This window comes from Ceratina calcarata, unplaced genomic scaffold (genome assembly GCF_001652005.2).
Source record: "Ceratina calcarata isolate Rehan_Ccalc_2016 unplaced genomic scaffold, ASM165200v1 scaffold59, whole genome shotgun sequence".
Lineage (NCBI taxonomy): Eukaryota > Metazoa > Arthropoda > Insecta > Hymenoptera > Apidae > Ceratina > Ceratina calcarata.
In genome coordinates, this window is record NW_017177130.1 from 232,002 (window position 1) to 253,528 (window position 21,527).

Below are 21,527 nucleotides of genomic sequence, written 5' to 3' on the forward strand. Positions count from 1 at the left end.
GTTTAAGTCCATTTATACGTACCAAGAACATATTATTTTTTAAACAATGTTTATGCTAATTAGGTTGGTAAATTAAATAAATTTTCAAATTCACGCCTGGTTGTTTAGTACATAAAAAGTGGAGTACGATTCTGTTAGTCACCGGGTTCGATAGTGAATTTAACGGTATGCGCACGGAATTCCGAGACTTACCAAGGGTCAGCAATGACGTCACGCCGAGAGTGACCCGGGCCGGGATCGCCTCTGGTTTGATCCAAAACGCGATCCAGGACATGACCACGATCAGGGCGGACGGAATGTACGTGTGGAACAGGTGATAGCCCAGCCTGCGACGGAGATTGAACACAATCTGTATACAGGTGAAGTTACCGGTCGAGTACTCGATCGTGCAGTCCGTCGTGTAATTGTTCGAGATGTCTAGTTGCGGTAGCTCGATCTCCGGGTTCACCACCAACGGGTCCGTCATGTTCCAAATGAACACCAGATCCTGGGTGGTGTGCGACACTGCAACCAAACGGTCTTGGTGACTTCCATTGTGAATTCGGCTCACATACACGACGTCGTAAAAATTGTTAATATGTAATTCGCAATAGACAGTTTCATGAATCTTTTATATGTAATCGAAACAAGTACAGGGTGTCCCAAAAAATGAAACAAACTCCAATAGTGGTACGATAAAGCCGGATGTCAATTTTACCTATAAAATTAGTCAAAGATATGGATTCACAGGACTATACTTTTCGTCCTTAAATGTATAAGAAAATTTTTGGGTCGTTAGGTACCTTTTAGTAAAATCTGGCATTCTTTTTTGGGACAACCTGTACAATTGGAATTTTATAATAATATAGAATTTCGTAATTGAAAAATTTTTATGAATATTACGTACGACTTTCGATCATCATTGAGCAAATCTGAGTGTCGTGGGGATAAGATTCGAACTTCATCGCGCACGACAAGACGAGGGTTAATCTGGAAGCAAGGAGACTCGATAACGTTCATCGGAAGGTCCGCGGATAATGATCAAGGGTTTAAGCGAGCATCGATTACTTCGACATGTAAAGCAACGTTTTGTCGTGGTACAGCCAGAGATAGTGGTTAGGTATCGACATCTCATGGAAGGTGACCTTCTTCGCGTTCTTGAAGAAGCAGTCCGGCCTCCAGATATTGTGCAGCCAGTCCACGTCCAGAATTCTGTACTCTTCGGACATGTTCTCCGGAAGTCGAAGCCTTGAGTCTCGCCAACTTTGCGCCAGGAATATGTCCGCGACGTACGTCTGTAAAACAAGGACCCTAATGGATGACTATTGTGTGTGTAGCATTTTTATCATCATATTAAAAATCTCGTTTCGTTTCTGTCTTTAATTAGTTTTCATCCTGACGTACGTCCGTAAAGATCCTAACGGATGACTGTTGCACGTGTGTACGTGCAGCACGTCTAATTATCTCGTTCCGTATCTTTCTTTAATTATTTCTTGCTTGGACGGCGTAATACCCTAAAAATGGTAGACGTTATCGACGTTTCTATAAAAGATGTGAAACGTATCACGGCGAGAGAGGCTTTCCAACCCCCCACATGTCAGCCGATCTCACACGGTTTTCCTTTGTGTCGTACGGCGTGTGCACGTACGCCGCGGGCTTCACCCAGTCTGGGTTACGACTTAATTAAACGAAGGCACGGTTTCTCTACCACGGACGGTTCCGTGGCGAGCGGGCGGTGACCATAAATTACCATAGATTCCTCGTTTATAGAGTCAAGGCTGAGCACTGTCACGTGGAAGTAGACGATGGTCGGCTGACCCAAGAACTTCGGCGCCCTGTGCTTATCGTACTGTTTCGGGTTCAACGGAAGGATGTCCCTGAGCGACAGCGAGGCCTCCTTCCTCCCGTACTCCTCCACATCCGACTCCCTGCAATAGAAAGCAGAGAGAAGCGAGGCTGACGACGGAATCCCTTCCCGAGTTCCGTCACCCAATTCCCATGCTATTGTTGCCACGAGATACACCGCCGTTTATTAACTCGGGACTCCTATTTCTTGGCGACCGCGTTATTCAATTTCTCCTTTTAACACGAAGGCTCAGTCGTTCTCTCGACAAACGTCCTATCCCGCGTTAAGATCACCAAAAAATGTACGGTAATGCTGTCCTATTTACATTTTGTCAATTCCATGTTAATTGTCTATTTATAAAATGTAGTACGTCACCATTCGTGTTTCTTTGATCGTCTTGAACCGAAGTCAAGAGCTACTTATTTACATACAAAATATTATGCTTCCCTCTTGATCATCGGATGTGTTAAATTTCGTGTTTTATAAATTTTATATATGTTTTATATTAATTTAATGTAAATTTCAATCGATCGAAAACGACGACATACGTGCTTAGAGAATTCGAAACGGGGGAAAAATGGAAAATTGTAAACACAGACCGTATAGATCGGGAGCAAAGGAAGTCCATGAACGAACGACTCTAAAATATTGGCGCGATTCCGATGAAACAGCAATATCGCGGAAGCCATAATAGGTCTTCGTGCTTGGCACACCTTTAAGTCCGCTGGAGACACATACGTGTGTTCCTTACATGCAGACATTTTAATATGCCAACCTACGACCTCCGGATCCGGTTTCCCCGAGAATTTCCACTTTCCCCTTGCCCGCCCTCGACACCGTCCCTGATTTACGGCACCGAGCCGCGGCTTCGTCGTTCGATTTTAATCGAACTCCCAAGGAATACGATCCTTTCGCTCCTCGTATTTGTGTGTATGCATGTGGGTGACAGGACGTTTGATTTACGGTAGACCGTGATTTATAAGGAGGCTTGAAAGTTTCAATGCTGCACGAGCTTTTCTTACGAGATTCGATTTCTGCATTCTCAAATTCGTCTATAGATAAATTATGGGCCTTTAATTATCGTCTCAAGTATATCTTTTACAATGAACGACGTATTTAATTAGTGGAAGATGGACACAATTCGATTTTCCTCAAATTCGTCAATACTTCATTTCTGAATTAAATTGTAGCTCGTTATTATTTTTTCAAATATATATTTCACAATGAACGACGTATTTAATTAGTGGAAGATGGACGCGAGTCGCGGTTCGAGGAATCCTCGCTTCCCGGGCGACGATTGCGTCAAGTTGATAAGCCGTGATAAAAGGCGGTTCGTGGCAATCGACGCCCGTTTATCCAGGCGCACGACTCAAGTGGGCTCGGTGTCAAACGTGTCGGGGCGCCTTATAGCGCCGTGAAACCTGCCAAGCCGATAATCCACGGCAAGACTCCAAAGAGTTTTCTTACAATTCCACCCCGAATCGGCGTCGGCCGCGAGACTCAAACCTCCGCGGGAACGAACCCTCGAACACACATTTCGAGTATCCTCGGCGCTCGTGCTTCGTCTCCAAACGGTCCAGCGAAGGAACAGGAATTTTTGGCAAGGATGCGAACAATAAGAGGAGATTATAGATGAGAATCGGGTGATGAAATTCGAAAACAAAATCCAGTAGGACGAGAAACTGGCGCGGAAAGATCGTGGATAAACGGTGAGGGACATCGGGGTTTAGACACAGATTCTTTTGATGATGGTCGATCATTTGGTGCGTTTACCTTTCGATCTTCGGAAAAAACCGGTACCCGCGCTTTCTCGCCGAAAGTCGAAACGTACTGGACGATAGGCTATCGACCTTAATGTGCCAGGCTTCGACCTCCGTAGAAAGTACCGGTTCGCATATTTCCTCGCTGAAACTCGACACAGTCGCGGGTGATGCTGGGGGCCAGCTTCTTCCTTCGTCGCCGTGTTTTGCAACGAGAACGAATTCACACCGGGACTCGAAATACATGACTCTAGCTACATGAATGTATATATACATTCGATGAATACAGATTCCTCGATGTAACAGACGTTTAAACGACGGCGGCGACAGCGGTGGTATGTTCGTTCTTTTTGCAACTAGGCCACGATATCGTCCTCGAGATCGCGTTATCCGGGCGATCGACGGGCAGTGGGAGGGACGGACGGGAAGAGGGAAAGAAAACGCACAGGACGGGCAAGGGAAAGAGAGGGCACTGAGGAGAGAGATTTCCACGCGTGCCCGATCGACGCGATCAATTCGATGCGAGGCGCGGTGGCCAATTACACGCGAGAAACCTCTCCGACCCTTCCGATCAAGGCTAGTCTCGAGTGTTCCGCTTTGACCGCGGATCTCTTCGATCTCTTCTAGCATCGGGAAACATGTTCGCCTACTCACGGAAAATGCAGTGCCGCCATGTCAAAGAGCGTGTACAGGTAGCAGCATAGGATCACCAGAAACTGTCTCGTCATTCCTGAAACAAACGTTCGTCCGTGACGCGATGCAAGTGGGAGAACGTAGCGGAACGCGGACGACTGCCACTAGGCAGTTCGATGTTTCATAGGGAACGGGCGGGGGATGATCGGCGAGCCCGTAAGAAACAGTAAACGTACAGGCAAACAAGTGGGCATGGATCGAACGAGGGATGGAGGTTCGGTTAGGTTACGGGGTTCTCTATCGACGCTCTCCGTCGGCGGGGGAATTTAGGTCGAGCTCCGGTTCGCGTTTAACTCAGTTAAAGTTTCGCGCGTCGAAGAAAAATTGGACTGAACCGTCACGTCGCGTCGTCGTCAGGAATCGAGGTAATAAGCCATCGGGGCAGGGACCGAGGAGACGACGGCAGACTCACCGATCAGCTACACATTCTACCGTGTCGCGATCCTCTTTCCCCTGGTTGCTCTCGAATCGAGCGCCTCTGCACCACTCCGACTGCCCCTCGAATCCCTTATCACGATACCGCAGCCAGCTTATCAGCCCAGCAGCCGCATCCGCCGGAAGCACCCTCGAATATCCATCAAAGTTAACTTGAACGTGCGTCGATCTCCGGCGAACACTTCGATCCCCGAACAATCATCGGGTTCCTCGCGATCGCGACCGAACTTAGAACTCTTCCGGTCTCGCGTCTCGCGTCTCGCGTACGCGTGGCGTAGATGTGTGTGTGTGTGTGTGTGTGTGTGTGTGAAACTGGTGCGCGACCAACGCGTGGGGCGAAGAGGTGGGCACAGAACTAGGCGTCGTGCGATATGATTTTCATCCGGTTTCGGATTTCGGTAGCGCGATTCAGGGCCAGGCAGGAGGAGAAACCCCAGCAACGATCGGGGACACAAACGCGGTTCTCTTCGCGGCAAAACGGTTGATTCCGCCGCTTTCTCTTCTCTCTCGGCCACTGGCCACTGCCGGGGCTTGCTGGCTCTGTAAACCACCCCGTGTCGGTCGCCTGCCTCTAAGCCAATTTGCCTATCGACTAACTGATTAAGCCCTACTCTCTTTCATCGTGGTAGAGGCTCGACGTTCCAACCTGGACCTGCCATGATCGTACGTTGTCTACCTATCTGTGCCCAGATCATTCGAATTCCTGTTTGATTTTCGGAAACGTTCACTACGACACATAGCGTTACACACAATGTCGTATGATGATATCCTTAGTCATTTCTTTACCAGTTGCAATGATCACCGGCAACTGGAAAGGTACAGCCATTTTTCGAGACTGTTAACAAAATACCGTAAAAATAAATTCTATACGCTTTCTTCTGTAAATACATTAATTATATGGTAAACGTACCGCGTGAGTCAATCGCCGATGTTTGAACCACTGATTAATGAATAGATTTAGCATTACAAACATGGCTATATCGAATGTGCATAGAACATATTGACCAGAAGCTCAGAGGAATTCTATCTAAAGAGGAAATATTTAACGAACTATTCAACTAATGCTCTGATAACCAACAGAGTATTCGAATGGTATATTTCGGCGTATTCTCAATGTGTTCGCCTCGAGGCTTGTTTCAACGATCCTTCGACATCGAGAGACTAATTCAGATTGACAGGTCTCTCGATCTTGAGGCGCGGATAAAAATTCGCGACGTCTTCTTCTCGTGCTCGACGAACTTTAGATTAACTTTTGTAAGACGGGCACGTCAGGTATTTCCCCTTTTAATAACACGCCGAATCCTGAATCATGAATTTTTCACCTTCTTTAATAAAACTTTAAATAGTCGACAGCCATCCTTGCTGTGGGTCTTATTTTATAAATAAACGGCTTACACATTTTCGGAACTTCTTTAATTTGCAAATAAATATACATGCAGCAAGAGTTTATACGATATTTTTAGAACCCATCTTCGTCCCTACGAGAGGGACGGATCTGGTTCGTGCTCCTCGTAAACTCGTAGACGATTCACAGTGGAACGTTCCTACAGATACGTCTAAGTGGATGTATATACGTACGTACCTGTCCTCAAAGCAAACGTGTGCCCGCGTGCGTGTTATTGGATACAGATACGTATACTTACGTGGCCAGTTATGGCACACACGCGACTGTATCGAGTGTACATGTCCGGTGTACATCGATACTCTCCTGACTACGGTCTAATGAGATTCACCGAAGGCGCAAGCACAAGCGAAGAAGCTTTCCCAACCGGATCTGACCGATCGATCCAGCTACCAGCGAAGAAAATCCGACGATTCCCTCGATCATTCTTAATTAATCAGGAACGCCATTAACGAAGAGGACCGCGTGTATCGACGCCAAGTCGAGAAGATTGTTAAACTCCGGAAGCGAGTTCTTAATCTCGATGAAGACTAGCGAGGTCGAACGAGGAATTGAAAGAGAAGACGATGCGTATACACCGTTTGATCTCGCGGTATAATCGATCGCTGGAAATAACCAATCCCTAAAAAAGCTGGATCATCCGAATCGACGCCGGGCATCAGAACTATATTTTTATCGCGGTCGCGACCCCTGCGTTCGTTTGCTCGCGGCTTTTGTTTTTTTCATCCGCTTTCATCTGCCCTATTTGCAACGCTAGTCTCCGTGAGAGTAATTATAAAATACAGTGGCCACGGATAACATCGGTCGCTGCGGAAAACATCGTCACATTTTCATGGAAAATCCCACGTACATGGAAAAGCACACCGGTTGAACGAGCTAACGTCTTAATTACCTGCTTCATCGTTTCCTGTATTGATGTTCCTTTCTATCTAGAAATTATTTTGCACCGTTAAACGTTGATAAAAGAAACAAAACGTATGTCCTACTTTACTAATGAGATTCTCGACACGTGTCACAATTCGGATCGCGCAACTTGTAACGGTCTGAGTATCGCGATGTGAGATAAAGAAATTAATGATGGGGATAAGAACCACGACGTGTTCTAGTCACCGGGGAATCCAATTATTCCGTGAGCCGACTGTTTTGACAGTTCGCACGGTGTTAAACGTGCACGGTGTCGGCAGCCGATATTCGCAGCCTGAAATATACCTTTTAAATCCTCTGTCCGCGCTCCGCGAGCAGCCGAGGGGTAAGTGGGGTTAAGCTGGACTAGTCGTGAGGTCGCGTCAAACACAATTGTAAGAGGGATGTGTTACTCGGTTATACCGCGGCCGTTTTAAAAACCGCCGTGTCGTAATTATGTAAATACGTGTAACGCACGTTCCATTCACTGCGACATGTACACGAAGATTTGGTCATCTAAAAATAATAAAAATAGGTCGCGCAAGCTGCGTACGTAGTTCTTTTTTTCAGCGAATTTCTCTCTTTTTCAAAAATACGACTTTGTTGTCGCTGACTATCACGGGGAAAAGAGATTGCGAAGATCGGACAATTACGTGTGGTAGGGTTCATCCAGGTGCGTGGAACCGATTTGCGTTTGACCTACATACATATATGCGTTTGCGGTCAGCACGTGCGGACGCACGCGTCGGACGCGGACGATCGATCGGCGACCGACGTGAACCACCGATACATCGATATCTACCTAGCGCCGTTACATCGCGGAGCCCAGGCCTCTCGGCAATCAATTTCACCGCGCCGCTGTTTTCGCCCAAGTGTTTTCCCAACGCGACTGCAACAACTTGTGCACTTACGTGCCGTGCGTAGCGTGCATGTGCCCCGCAAACAGGCTGACGATTTAATTAATACCCGCGAATAAACTTTCGTTCAATAACGATTAGCGAAGTTCGGTTCGTACGTGCAAGTAAGAAGAATAACTGTCGGTTGATCTTAGACTGAAATATTATTACAGGGGAGTATTTATGGTTGTCCTGGATAAAAAGTTAGACGTGTGCTAACTATAGTGTATTCTATGATTTTTGTATATAGTTGCTTACGTTAAATGGTGTATTTTAATTGGAATACGATAGAACATTTATTAAAAGCTTCATTTTCAATTGTTTCAAGGCTTTCGTTATGCCAATTAATTGTGCATTTATGACGATTCTTTAAGTACTCTATTTTTAATTATACCCAGAACAACCTTAATACTGGATTCGCTGGATGGACATGAAGAGGAAGAGAGAAAGTATCGTGTCAGGGTGAAGCAATAGACTCATGACGGCAATTTATAATTTAACGGGCCCTAGAGGGCCCGTTCGCATTTATTTACCAACGCCTCAGCAACTCGTTTAGTCATCCGTATAATAATATTATAACAAGTATACTCGCGCTCTCGTTCACTCGCACGCTCACGCACCCTCCGCTTGTGAATATTTCATTTTATTTCTTCTCTATATCGTACACATCGCTCGCCACCCGCACCATATTCTTACGATTTTTCGTTAATATTCGTTTCTTCTAGTTCTTCATTCGTCGTGATCGCTTTCTACCTATACGTATCGACGATTATGCTGAAGTATCTCTTTCAAGCGGTTTCTCTGATCCGGGAGCAGTCGTTCGTTCGTTAGAAAATCATTCGGAACTTAAATGACGTCGATATTCCATGAGCGATGACTACTCGAGGATCACCGTCGAACGTTTAGGTTCAAGTGATTTAAGTATCGCGTACTCCTTCATATCCATGTTATGTATTATGTATACTCATATGTATATGTACGTATAATGTATATTTATGTATAGGTATATACAGTGAACGTTACATTTCTATTGCGCTAGAGGGTTACTCGATAGAAGGTGTTGTATCTAGGATCCTGGGGATGTCCCGTGTTATCTCTTAATTTCATCAACATTATTGCAATCGTCGTATTTGCTCATGGAGCGAGAATTTGGACGAAGCTCGAATAAATGATCCTCGACGGAGTTGCATTGATCAGAACGAACCCCTCCGCGGCTCCACTGTCGGTCCAATTATTCGTCATTATTGCTACCCTTCGGTGACCAGACGGCGTGTCGATTTCTAACTAACGTCCTGTTCGTTTTCTATTACATCGTTATACTCGTTATTTACAGGAGCAGACGTCGCGACGTAGACATCCCCGTCGCAGAGAACGCCCGACTATCCTCCCCACGTCTCTCGTGTAGATTCGATGTACTACGTTTCCAGTGACGGATAGTCACCCTAATTTCATCTGCGGCGTCCCGATCTTTCGTATCTCGAACGAACATTTTTTGTTTTAGCGAGGTCCGAACGCGAACGCGAATAGCGTTAGTCAAGGAGCTGCTGCTTATTCGACTATTAACTCTCTCTCCGGCGTTGGGTCAGAAGCAGAAAGCGCGCAGACACACGGACGCACTCTGGTTCCACGCATACGGTCGGTCGGTCACGCATTCGCGTGATCCATCGGGAAATCCGAATACGGACTCCCCTTTACTACCGGGTTTTATGACACTCTCTCTCACTCTCATTTGCTCTACCATCCCCGTTTATCCATTCATCTCGCGTGCGAACCGAACAGAGATCTACTGAAAGCGGCGCCCCACTTTTCGCATTTTCTAAAGTTACCTCCTAAAACGCGTCTCGCGAGCATCCCTCGTATATTAAATATTTACGGCGGTGAAAAGACGCGGCCTCTACTCTCGTTCAAGTATCTGCATACGTCCGACGCCCTTTCTTGTAGCAATTTCCTCCGGGCTCGAGAAGAACCGTGGAAAGTACAAATCGTCGATGCACTTCCCGATATGCTTTAGCAAGGATGCGGCCTCTACGTTCGTTCAAGGATCTACATTCGTCCGACTCCATTTCTCGTAACAATTTCCACCGAAAAATCGTAGAAAGTACGAATGGGCTCGTCGATGCACGTCCCCACGTGCTCTAGCAAGGATGGTACTTTTACAAGGGTGCGGCTCTTTTCACTCGTGCAAATTTAATTTTGCTGATACTAGCGGGACGAGGGATACCCTTAAACACCGACGCGAGGCTCGTCCGCGTCGTTTAGGAAGGGTCCAAGCATCTCGAAAATGGTGCGCTACTTAAGTTTACATTTTACGGTAACCACATGCGTGGTCGGGGTCAGAGTGCGTTTTCAAGTAATAAAATATATGTTTATATATATAATATATGTATATGTATATATAATATGTATATGTATACACGCGCGCGGGTATATGTATATGTATAATTGCGCGCGTTCCTTCGTTTCGGTAAGTGTTAAGTGTTAGTCGGAGAGGTTGAGCTTTCGTTCCGATCTACCGACGGAAATCGAGGTCCTCGTCCGAGAAATTATCGTCATCCACGTTGCGGAGGTTTGTAGTGCTGCTTCACTCGAAAACTGAACGACTGTCTAAGTGTACGTATTTCTACCGGAGAGGACAAGTGAAACAGTGGCAAATAAATCAGCCACGAACGCGTGGCGTAGCATGGGAAACGTTTGACAAGGACGACTGTACGTTGTACGTGCCGCCAGTGCAGCGATTGGTAAAAAGCGTTCCGTGAGCCCGGTCGGTACTGAGAGCTTGCGGGAGCTTGCGACTCGGCGTATACCAATAATGAGGTAGTTCGCGAAGAAACTAGCATCGAGGGGAAGTTATCGGGCGACGATACATTTCTCGCCATCGGTAAGGCAGGAACGCTTTCGGTGAGCTTTTTACTTACTATCTAGGGAATCGAGTACGAGAGGCCTGATCGGCCGGGCGTTAATGCGTGCCCCGAATGGAATATCGATTTCTGACCCCCGCCACGTTTGTGTGCGATCGTTCGTTTCTCGTTTTCGCGGTGCTGTATGCGTTCCTGCGATCATCTAATTGTAAGTTCGGTCGTTTAAAAACGGTAACGGTCCGGTCGGTGTCGATGTGCCGTTGCCGCGTTGCCACGTTCGGGTGTTCCCTGCACGCGGAGCTTTCCACTAGGCCGCACGATCTAGGGGAAGCTTCGCGACTCGGCCGGTACGAGAACTGCGAATCTGTTCTTCTTTATTTCTTTCTTTAAATTTCTGATTGAACGAACAGAAGAAGGAATCTGTGAAATGTTATTAATTTCTCAGAGTAATGACATTCCTCGTATAAATTATCGTTTACCGTGTTTTCTTCCATGGGACATCACTGGAACGATGGCAACGGAACGCAAACGGACCGTCTTTCTATAGGTCTGAAAAAAGCATCGAAAAAATTGAAGCTACAAGAACCCAGAGTAAAACCGCTTATATTGGCTGGCCACTTCTAACAGGCCTTGATATGTTCGATTGGAACCACCGTGTTTTTTTTTTTTTTTTACACTGTTTTTCGTCGTCGACGTACCAGAGACGACGCAACGATACGCTTTTAACAATTACATCTTGCCGTCATCTTCTTTTCGTACGCTTGGCGTTTCTCAAATTAGACGAGAGCTTTCGAAGCTTTCCCGAACGAAATATGCTAGTGTGGTACCACTTGTACAAAGTGTTTCGATAGAACAAGTAACATTTGTATACGGATATGTTTAAGCGTCGGGTTTCGACAGTGAACAGTTGGCAAGTGAAATCAGACAGTCATGCAAAGACCCGCGAGCGACTTAACTCATTGGAAGAAACTCAACGTATCTCTCTCTCTCTCTCTCTCTCTCTCTCTCTCATTCTCCGTTCTCTCTGCTGCGCTTAAACGACCGGCATTCGAATCTCGTTTCACTTATTCGTTATATTCACGAACCACGGAATGATTGCGCTTAACATTTATGTACAAGTGACGATATGTAAAAGAATACGAGTTAGGCCATTGTTAAATAGCTCTCCAACAATTCGTACACCTTAAATCAATTTTCGATTACGCTACCAAAAGTATCGTAAATGATAAACTATTATTAATTCATTGTGCGTACGAACGTCACATTCACTATTATAATTGCGTGCCAGTCAATGAAGCAGCTTCAGCACGTGAATCATTTAATCACAAATGAATGAGTCATAGTATGTACACGCGTGGGACGTGAAACGTTAAAAGAATCACAAGATATGTGCGTGTTCGATGCAATTTCGGTGTCTTGTGCCGCGGCATAGACGTGTTAACGAAACTTTGTGCATACGTTTAAGAAGTTTAGTATATTTCCTGATCGAAGTGACAGGTGCTTCGATAGGTCTGTCAACCATCGAGACTAAAAGGCGTTCCGTGATTCGCGAATGGTAAGAAACGCATATGTATTCGTTTCCGCCTGATTAGATTCTTCAAACCGTTTGGACACGAGGAATTATTATCTCGGTCGAAGTAGAAGCGTGCCGTTCGAAGTCCTCCGACGCGAATTAACACGCGCGTACGCGATAAATTTTAATAACACGGTCTTTGCCTACGAGCGTGCGTTTCACGTGCAACGCGACATTAAAACATTTCGCCCTGGTTATATGTATACGTATAACCCCTTCGCTCGCTCGCTACCAATCCCTCTTTTGAGCGACGTGCTTGTGGATCGTAAACTTTATACATTATTGCTTTGCCGACAACCACGTCACGTACGTTCGATCTGGCTCACGTTCCTCCCGTTTCCCCTGTCGAAATTCAACTAATCGCAACGAATCTCTCCTTCTCTCTCTCTCTCTCTCTCTCTCTCTCTTCACTTTTAGTTCTAAGGTTCGATCCGTTCGGAGCAGACCACGAACTGCCGTTTATAATAATTGTTTCGGATAAAATGGAATTGCTCTCCCAGTTTAAAATGTGACGTATGTCACGTACGCAATCCGCGATTGGGACGGAACGAACGCGAGCCGGAGTCCTTCTATCCGAGCATCTTCAAACTTCCCTTTTTACACGGACTAGTGCGCGAATGGGCGCGCATAATTAATTGTGCTAAATTGACGAATTCTGTCGTCGTTCCCGGATCGCCAGATATTTTTGTTTCCCTCCCCTGGAAAGCTTGCTCGTCGGCGCCTCCTGTGCCGCTTGTCAACCTCTCGTTTTCTCCATGTACGCGTCAGACACGAGAAATGGCAGTCTCGTTTAAACTCTGACTAAATGAAATCCTGAAATTCTACGGTCATTTTCGAGTCTTCTCTTATTTCATTTCGGAGCAGTCTCCTTTTATTTCATCTAAGAATTCTGTAAATCTGCTGATTTCGAAACTCTAAGAATTGCCGATTATTATAAGAGTATTTTTAAATCGTCTTTCTAATTTCGAAAAACGAACGCCCTGTTTGTAAAGCGATCGAGCAGCGGCCAGGCGTCGTCGTCGCTAAGATCATAATCGCGCGAGCGGAACGTGGCATTTTGAATAATTTGAGGTCGCGTAATTCCGCGTCGTTTGTAAACGTCACGCGTTCACCGGAGGAACGATCTTTTAGAAGTTTCCCTCGGTTTTTTCGCTTCTTTCTCTACGCCACGCTGACAAATCGACCGCTTTAAACCACCAGCTGTCTCTCAGGTCCGTAGTACGCGCGTGTCGCTTCCGAAACGGTCGAATTACTGCCGGCACATCCCCAGCTACTACATTTGCCATCTGTCATCAACGAGATCGTCTCACCACGCTATTAAATGAATCGTCTTTCAATTTTTCAACGGGTTGTCCTCGAATCCTAAACTACGTTCACATAACTTACTGAGATTTTTGTTTAAAAAAAGTGAAGAAACGGTAAGTATAGCAATGGTGAAACTATAATTTGAGATTCGAACCAACGATTTATGTTCGAGTCGTAAATTATACTCACATAATTTACAGAGTTTTCTATTTAAAGATGATGAAGACACAACAAGACTATAATTCGTGGCTCGGAAATGAGAGACAGCTGATTTTTTTACTTATCCAATAACGGTTCGTACATTCGTCTCATCTTCATTCAGTTCTATTACGTTTTGGCTTCTATTTAACAATCTACAGTTATCTACACATTCGAGTTCGCCACCCGTTAGATATGCCATCTCAAACGGCCGGTTAGATTTCACTCTGAACAACGTTAACAAACACCTAATGGTCCGATACAGGAGGAGCGTTCGCGTTTCTTTTTTATTTCTCGCTAGCTTATTTTAATTACACGATAAATTAGCGCTTGTCATTTACAGACTCTACTGTGCTTCCTTTATACACGCGTCGCCTCGTCACGCGCCATCGAGGAAATACAACTTTTCAAATCACTGTTACGGTCTCTTCGTTGTCGCGAAAAGTAAAAAGTAATTTACCGTAAAAGGGAGAAGCGAAGAGGGGGGGGGGGGTTAACGAAAAATTCCCGGTACGTGTGCCCCGTTGCAAAGCAGATGTAATCGAAAATATGCAAAAGACCGGAACGGAACACGAGGCTCGAGGGCTGTGCTCGGCGTTTGACGTGCATTTTTACCGATACACGGTTTTATAGTTACGGCTTGGGCATGATAGAAAATGTCTCGAGCGATTCTAATGACCGAGGATCATGGTCCTCGGATATGGCAATATCGTCGCTGATCCAGCAGCGACCGTGTGCCACCCGTGTTTGGATCTACGCCCATTTCCCGCATATGGGATCCCTTTTTATTATTGGCCACACACAAGGGACCGCGTTACGTTTCGTCGGTATCGCAATAAAAGTTTCAGCCCTCGAAATCGAATCTAGTTACGAGAGGACGCGTCGCCATGGAACGGTCCATATTAAAAACGTTCATAATTAAACGATATCGATAGGAGAAATTAATTAACTCTACCGCATTATTTTGTGCCTACCATGTCCTCTAATTCTCGTACTTATCTACTCCATTATCATTACTAAATAGCGCGTATCGTATAAACGTGTAATCACCGCCTTATTGTTAGTATTTGTTTTGTTTAGAAAACATTCATGTTTTATTACCGAAATTATTTAATTTGATTGACCCTCTGCACTCGTAGGTCATTTCAATCGTACTGGAAATGACGATACGAAACAACTTCGAATCGAGTGCAGAGTCAATATTAGTTTATACATACTTCCATTAGACGTCTTGACAGGGGCGATGGACATAAAACGAGCGCGGGGATTGAAACGAAAATAAGATAAACGTCAAACCTGAATGATCGAGAAAAATGGTCAATGGGTGAACACACGATCCTCGATGGCGGTGACAAGTCAGGAAAATTCTCTCTACTCGTTCTTCGATCCACGAGGCACGAAAGATTAGAGCCCCGTTCAGTATTTAACTGCGAGTTCGACGTTCGTTGATGATCAGAAGAAACGGCCATTCTCGTGGCCGGTAGTCTTCGCGCGACCGACGTCCCCCGTGTTCCTCTGCGTTCTTCTCGGGACGTGTTCGCGCAGCTCTGGCGTTTCTTGCCTAGGCGTGTGTTCGAGAAAATTTCAATAGTCTCGACGATGGCTGGCTCGTCGCTGTTCATGTCACGAGGCAAGCGGACAGGACGACACCGGCGATCGAAGTGGGCTGAGCACCAGAACGACGATGACTGCGGCTAAGAGGAGACCCGGTGACCTCGCAGTGCGATCGGCGCCGTTGCTGTACGGCAGTTTCACCTCGACCTCGGCCATTTTGAAGATCGACAGCAGCGGATGCGTGTGCACCTCGTGGTGCTTGTTGTTGATCTTGTCGCTCAGATCTTGCAGCATCGCGGCGCACTCCTCCTGCAATACGACCGAATTTCTATTAATGAATGTTTATAAAGATCTTTATTTACTTATTCATAAAGGAGCAGTTGGCTCTTTTTTATAGAACTAACGTCATAATTTCATGATTCTTTGTTCAGTACTCATTACTTGATAAACTATACATTCCTTAGTTTTATACGTTGTGGACGTACTGCTGACTTAAGAGGCTATAAACTGTACAAAATAATTTTTTCCCGCACACATAATGAAATTTGAAAAATACCGTTTTGAGAAAGACGCGTTTAAAGTTTTAACTATTATATTATATTGTTACTTATATTATATTAATGCTATTAGAAGACTGCCATTTTCAAACTATTTGAGATCAGGTCTTGAAGTTTTAATATGATATTCTTGAAGGTATCATATAAACTTTCGAAAAATGAAAAAGAAATTGATTTTCTGAAAGTATCATACTGGTATAGCCCCTTAAAACTCTATTAGAAAAAGGCGATTACAGGTTGTAACGTTTTAACGATTGAGTGGCTTTTTAAGTGCTCAGCTGAATTATTACGTTTTGCCTTGCAGCCAACGAAACGTCCATATAAAACTGTATGTATTAGTAGTGCAAATAAATGAATAGACGGCGGAATTTACTCGTTATTAAATACTCGCTTAATACATATAGTCGGATTCTCGCTTCTCGCCTAGAAACGCGCAGAGTATTTACAATTGTTTTACGTAAATTGCAATTTACATGAAAGAGGGACTGGGGAAAAGGTAACTTTCAAGGACGTCGTTCATCATTATCGGAACGACTTAATTGAGCGGAATGATAACAGAGCATGACGGGCAACGTGGAATCTCCTTTGTAATCAGAAATGAAATCATAGCGCGTAATATCGCCGGGGTGGATGGCGGAGGATAAGCGGGGATGTACGCGGGGAGGGGAGATCGTGGGCGGCTTGGAAAATTTTACCGCTGCTTTTGTTCCGGTCGCTTCTATTGTGCATCCGCGAGGCGCTGCGCAGCTATTTCAGATAACAAGTGCTAATTTTTGCGCGAGCGCCACCGTTGCGCTTAAATCGCCCTGCGCCCTGAGTCCGCGTTTCTGGGTCTCGTCTGGGAAATTATACTAAATTAACAATAACAGAATCCTTTTGTCTCGCAACCGCGGAACGCTTCCTTGCGTTTATAAAACACCGGCAGTCCCCGCGGTTTATTACTTCGAACAAACTTGTTTTCCTAACCATGTCCTGTCCTCCCCGACTGCCTTTATTCGCGGTAACGAACTTTCGCTTAGCTCCGTTACGAGAAAAACATTCGATTTCCGGTAACGTTCTTGCGACGAATTTCTCTTAAACCATGTTTCACGGAGCCGATATTTTTCAAAGCAATTTTGCATTCCCAACTTCTGTCCAGGCTTATTTCGAATAAAATAATAACACCGTGAAACAGATTTTCACTAGTACATGTATAGGAATAATTACTTTGATAAGTAAGTTGGCAAAGTAAGGACCCCCGTTGACCCCACAATTAAATAGGTAATAAATAGATAAGTAGCAAATACCTAATACTAGCCATTTTTGCATTGGCATAGCATCATCATATGTTAATAAATAAATTCAGTACGTAAAACTGACATCCTTAACTGTAAAACTGTATCCTTGCATCCGAAGCTCCTTCCACGTACTTGCACTATATTTGCTTGACTTGGATTCTATAATCTTCGAAGTAATCTTTGAGAAATAAGATCAGGTAAGGAATCGGTACCTCATGCTCAGTGAGCAGAATCTAATGTGTTTTTAATCCATGCCATGCTTCAGATGACAGTAGAATACAGCATTGAAAATAAATCGAGTGCAAAGAGTTAATTCGGTTCAACTTCGAAATCCACCGAGTAATTGGCTCAGTTTCAGGGTCATGGGCGGTTTATCTCAAAGGGGCGTACACCCCGCGAGAGCTCTCGTCCACAGAGTTTTTCCCTCGCCTGGAGCGAAGAAAAGCGCATCCACCTAAACCTTTTCTTCGGGTCGATCCCTCGATTTCGCCTTAACGACGCCGAGCGTAACTCGGTTCCCGCGTCCTCTCGGGCTCCCCCTGACGCATCGATTTCCATTCTCCAGATTCCACCGCCCATCCGTATCATTTTCTCCCTTTCCACTCGGTACAGGGATCGTTTTTCGGCGTCCCGTCGTTTCTCCTGTTCGCTTTTCTTGTACGCCGTGCCCTCTACGAAATTACGCTCGGCTCGTTGAATTTTTAATTTCCGGCAGAGGTCGAGACCGAGGCTCGGAGCGATTTTTGGCGATATTTTCCAGAGGAGAGGGCCGAGGGGCTGGGAACTGGGGCCGGTGCGCCACGTGGCCTGACGCGACGTCGATCCTCGTGTTCACTGTCTCTTCTCCTCGTCCTTCGTCCTCCGTCCTCGCCCGAGTTCGCTGGCTCGTCCGTCCGTTCGTTCGTTTCGCCGAGGCATCGACGTCGGATTTTCAATGAAATTAAATTCCACCCGCACGAAAGTGGAGATCCACCCATCCACGTACCCTTCCCGAATAACTTTTCGCGAGCAGCCGAGAGTCGGGTCCTTTAAATTACCGATGCATCGGGAGATTCCTTTTTTCCGAAGTAGCTTCATCCGTCTCTCCGCTGCGTTCATATCGAGTCTCATTATTGGCGTCTGCCTGTGTCGTTATCCTGGAAATTTCGCATTCCTGCCTCTTTTCGTTTTTCCTTAACAAAACACTTCTTCCTTTTACATAATCTTTTGTTGCTCCATGTTTTCATATCGCTCGTCTATAAAGTTATTGCCGAGAGAAAGATATGATTTACTCGGAATCAGCACTGGACGATTGCCTCGTTGAAAGTTCGGAACGAAAACAGTGACAGCATTTGATAAACGTTTGCTTTTGTTGAGCTTCCCGATAAGGAATAAAATCGTGAAAATCGCCCGAACTCGGTCGATTCCCGCCGTAATTGAATAAAACACCACGAAGCAATAATGATCCATACGTGAGAGGCTGAAAGCCCAGGGCGATAACTCATTTTACACATTGCCCGGGGCTGATTGTACCGTGCCGCGTTGCGGCTTCATTATCGAATATCTGAACAGACCGCAAATTTCGTCGAAAATATAGCACCTCCCACGATCAAATTTCTTCCAATATCACCCACATTTATTAACAAAAACTGTGTTATAACAACTATATCGTTTGTCTCTTATTTACTGTTGTGCAGAAGTACTTAATTAGCAATTTCTCTCCAGTGGATAATAATAATAATAATAATATTTTATTTTAAATAGGTGTAAATTCTGTACGTGATAAAACTGGTAAGGGCCTCATCTCCAATTTCCATGATTTTTTTATTCTAAACCTTTTTAGATCCCTATATTCCTTAAGAATAACATTACTCGATTGGGCGGCATCTCTACATATTTAATTCTATACAATTATTAGATTTAGGACAGTTAATATGGTCACGAATTACTTTTTTATATATTAAAAAGCTCTATAACTTATTATATAATAAATAATAATAATAATAATAATGTACATAAAACTGTCAGTTACGTCTCTCTCTTGACACAGATGGTAATGTTCCATAATTCCAATTTACATATGTATTTATTGATTTCTGAAAAATATCGACGATGTTTAATCACCGAAAGGCTCTGAGTTGGAAAACAGATTTGGAATAAAAACAACACTACCGTGAAACAGGTAATTACGAGCAGTACTAAACTGGAAAGAGCTTCGTTTAATTAATTCATGGGCCATTCACTATGTGTAAGGTGAGTAGCAACGGACATGTTTCTTGTCAGTCAAGAGAATCTTTCTCTCCATTCTAGCGAGATGTTCAGCATTCCCGACTCGGTTACCGGTTACTGACGTTCCTCGGGGGTAAACAACCCTTCCACGTCTCGCGCGGATATTCAAGAATCAAACCACGTTAAACCACGGCGCTCCGATTCGAACGTTAAACTGTACAAGACCAGAGGACAAAAGGAAAAATAATCGAAGCAGTGAATAATCGTGCCTGGAGATCTGAAGTAAAAAGAGAAGACCGGCAACAGCCACGGAGATAGAAAATATAAAGAAAGCTGTGGCGAGCTTCGAGGTGTAGGTATAAGATAACTAGGCAGCCAGAGACTGGTATAATGGGAAGAGATAGATTTTGCGATAATAAGAGGCTATAGAGAAAGAGAGAGAGAGAGACGAAGAAGCGACATCTGAGAGAACAGGGGATCCGACGTGGCATAATGAAGAACAGACAGGGATCCATCTTGCAATTACGATTCCCACCGGCCCCTCCGTCTCGGAGAGGCTGGTCGCACAGAGGGAAAGCCCTTTCATCGGGGTAAATGCATTCGATATCAGGAACGATTGTGCCCGCGGATTTGCCACCTCCGTCTATCCGAGGTGTGATCCTTGAACACCCTGCCTGTTCGCGCCGCCTAAACGACGGTATCAATTTATAATGACGATATAATAGGATTTGACGCGTGCTCTGGGAATTCCGGGATCAACCGGATGACGACGCTAATTATCGCACGTCTCCCTTTCGTCACGAATGATAAAGAGGGAGAGAGAGGGGGATACCGGGCGATTTTCAGTTAATAGAAACCTATTGAACGAGGTGTGTTTAAGCGACTGCGGATCACGACCCGAGGTGGGATGCACGGGCGGATGGACGAAAAGGGAACGTTGCGCTTGAGCCCATGAAGTTTCGCGGGTGAAGAGAGAAGGACAGGAGAAAAAAAACGGGGAATAAAGGAAGGAAAATTCCGGCGTGCAAGACGTCGGTGCGCCTTCACGTGCCCGCTTAATCAATAACGACGTCCAGTCTGCTCGACGTTAGTCGTTAAAACGGTGGAGAAAAAAGGGTGAAAGGAAAGAACGCGCGGAGGATGGCTAAAGGGAATAAAGAGAGAGAGTGAGTGAGTTCCCCAGTCTCGGGTAAAAGGGAGTAGAAAAATAAAAATCAGTGAGCCCCAAGCGAGGGAGCGGGAGAATCGAGGAATAACGACATGCAACGCATGCAGGCTTTATAACACGTAAAGGATTGCCGTCGCGGAAAACAGCCCTGTCACGCAATGCAAATGAGCCGTGCGACGACTAACCCCTCGCGCGATCCACCCCCTAAACCGAATAATTTTTCTCGTCCATATTTTCCTCCGTACTTCTTGCTCTGTTTTACAACCTAGGATACTGATTCGTCTTCTAACGTTCTCCGAAATTTCGGAACAGCGACGCGATTCAGAGAAATGGCATGGTTCAGTGGAAATCGATAAGAAGATAACGTCACGAACACGAAAGAGACACGAATTTCTAAGATCAGATCCGGTCGTGGTAATCTCGGCGACCTTCCATCATCCGAGGAACACAGCTCGTCGTCTGAGGGCACCGAAATTCCGGCGAACACGGAGTCATCGTGATTGTGAGAGGCCTTGGTAACACTCCGGGATAGAAATTTAGTTCCGCCGGGGGGTTAGTTTCCGAAACGTGTGGTGCGCGTATTCTGTTGGGAACAACAGGCTCGTTTGCATAATTCGCCCACGAATCTTTTCGTCGAAAACCGACGGTACGGCATTACGTTTTGGCGTTTTGTGTAAAGGGGAACGCGTGCCGGGAGCGCGGCGCGTGCTCATTCTTCCAAGAATCCACGAAGAACGATTTTACGCAGTTGGATAGAAAATAGGACGGGAGAATTCGAAGCGAAGAAAGGAACGAATGAACGGGAACGGATTGGACGGCAGGGATGAAAGAGTGATGAAGCCACGCGTCTAGGCTGTTTCCCTTTAAAGACCGAAATGGTAGTGTGAGCGGGGTTGCGTGTTAAGGGGATTTCCC

The 21,527-nt window shown here is 45.3% G+C and overlaps 2 protein-coding genes across 6 annotated transcripts in view; both read right to left on the reverse strand.

Annotated features, from left to right (window-relative positions):
- Positions 1-5,255, reverse strand: part of HisCl1 (Histamine-gated chloride channel subunit 1) — a 10,144-nt gene extending 4,889 nt beyond the window's left edge. Inside the window, exons 1-7 of one of the 3 annotated variants that reach the window (XM_018032770.2) lie at positions 4,691-5,254; positions 4,240-4,315; positions 3,599-3,730; positions 1,730-1,907; positions 1,048-1,274; positions 887-969; positions 193-504 (exon numbers count right to left, since the gene is read on the reverse strand). In XM_018032770.2, coding sequence (XP_017888259.1) covers positions 193-504; positions 887-969; positions 1,048-1,274; positions 1,730-1,907; positions 3,599-3,730; positions 4,240-4,313 — 1,006 coding nt within the window. In that variant the 5' untranslated portion in view covers positions 4,314-4,315; positions 4,691-5,254. Of the gene's footprint in view, positions 1-192; positions 505-886; positions 970-1,047; positions 1,275-1,729; positions 1,908-3,598; positions 4,316-4,690 lie in introns of all 3 variants that reach the window. The other 2 variants (XM_026817618.1, XM_018032771.2) reach the window with 2 other exon arrangements.
- A 3,147-nt stretch (positions 5,256-8,402) lies between these two features.
- Gfrl (Glial cell line-derived neurotrophic family receptor-like) overlaps positions 8,403-21,527 on the reverse strand; it is a 235,588-nt gene continuing 222,463 nt past the window's right edge. For 2 of the 3 annotated variants that reach the window (XM_018032793.2, XM_018032792.2), the window contains one exon: positions 11,359-15,711. In XM_018032793.2, coding sequence (XP_017888282.1) covers positions 15,472-15,711 — 240 coding nt within the window. In that variant the 3' untranslated portion in view covers positions 11,359-15,471. Of the gene's footprint in view, positions 15,712-21,527 lie in introns of all 3 variants that reach the window. The other variant, XM_026817634.1, reaches the window with a different exon arrangement.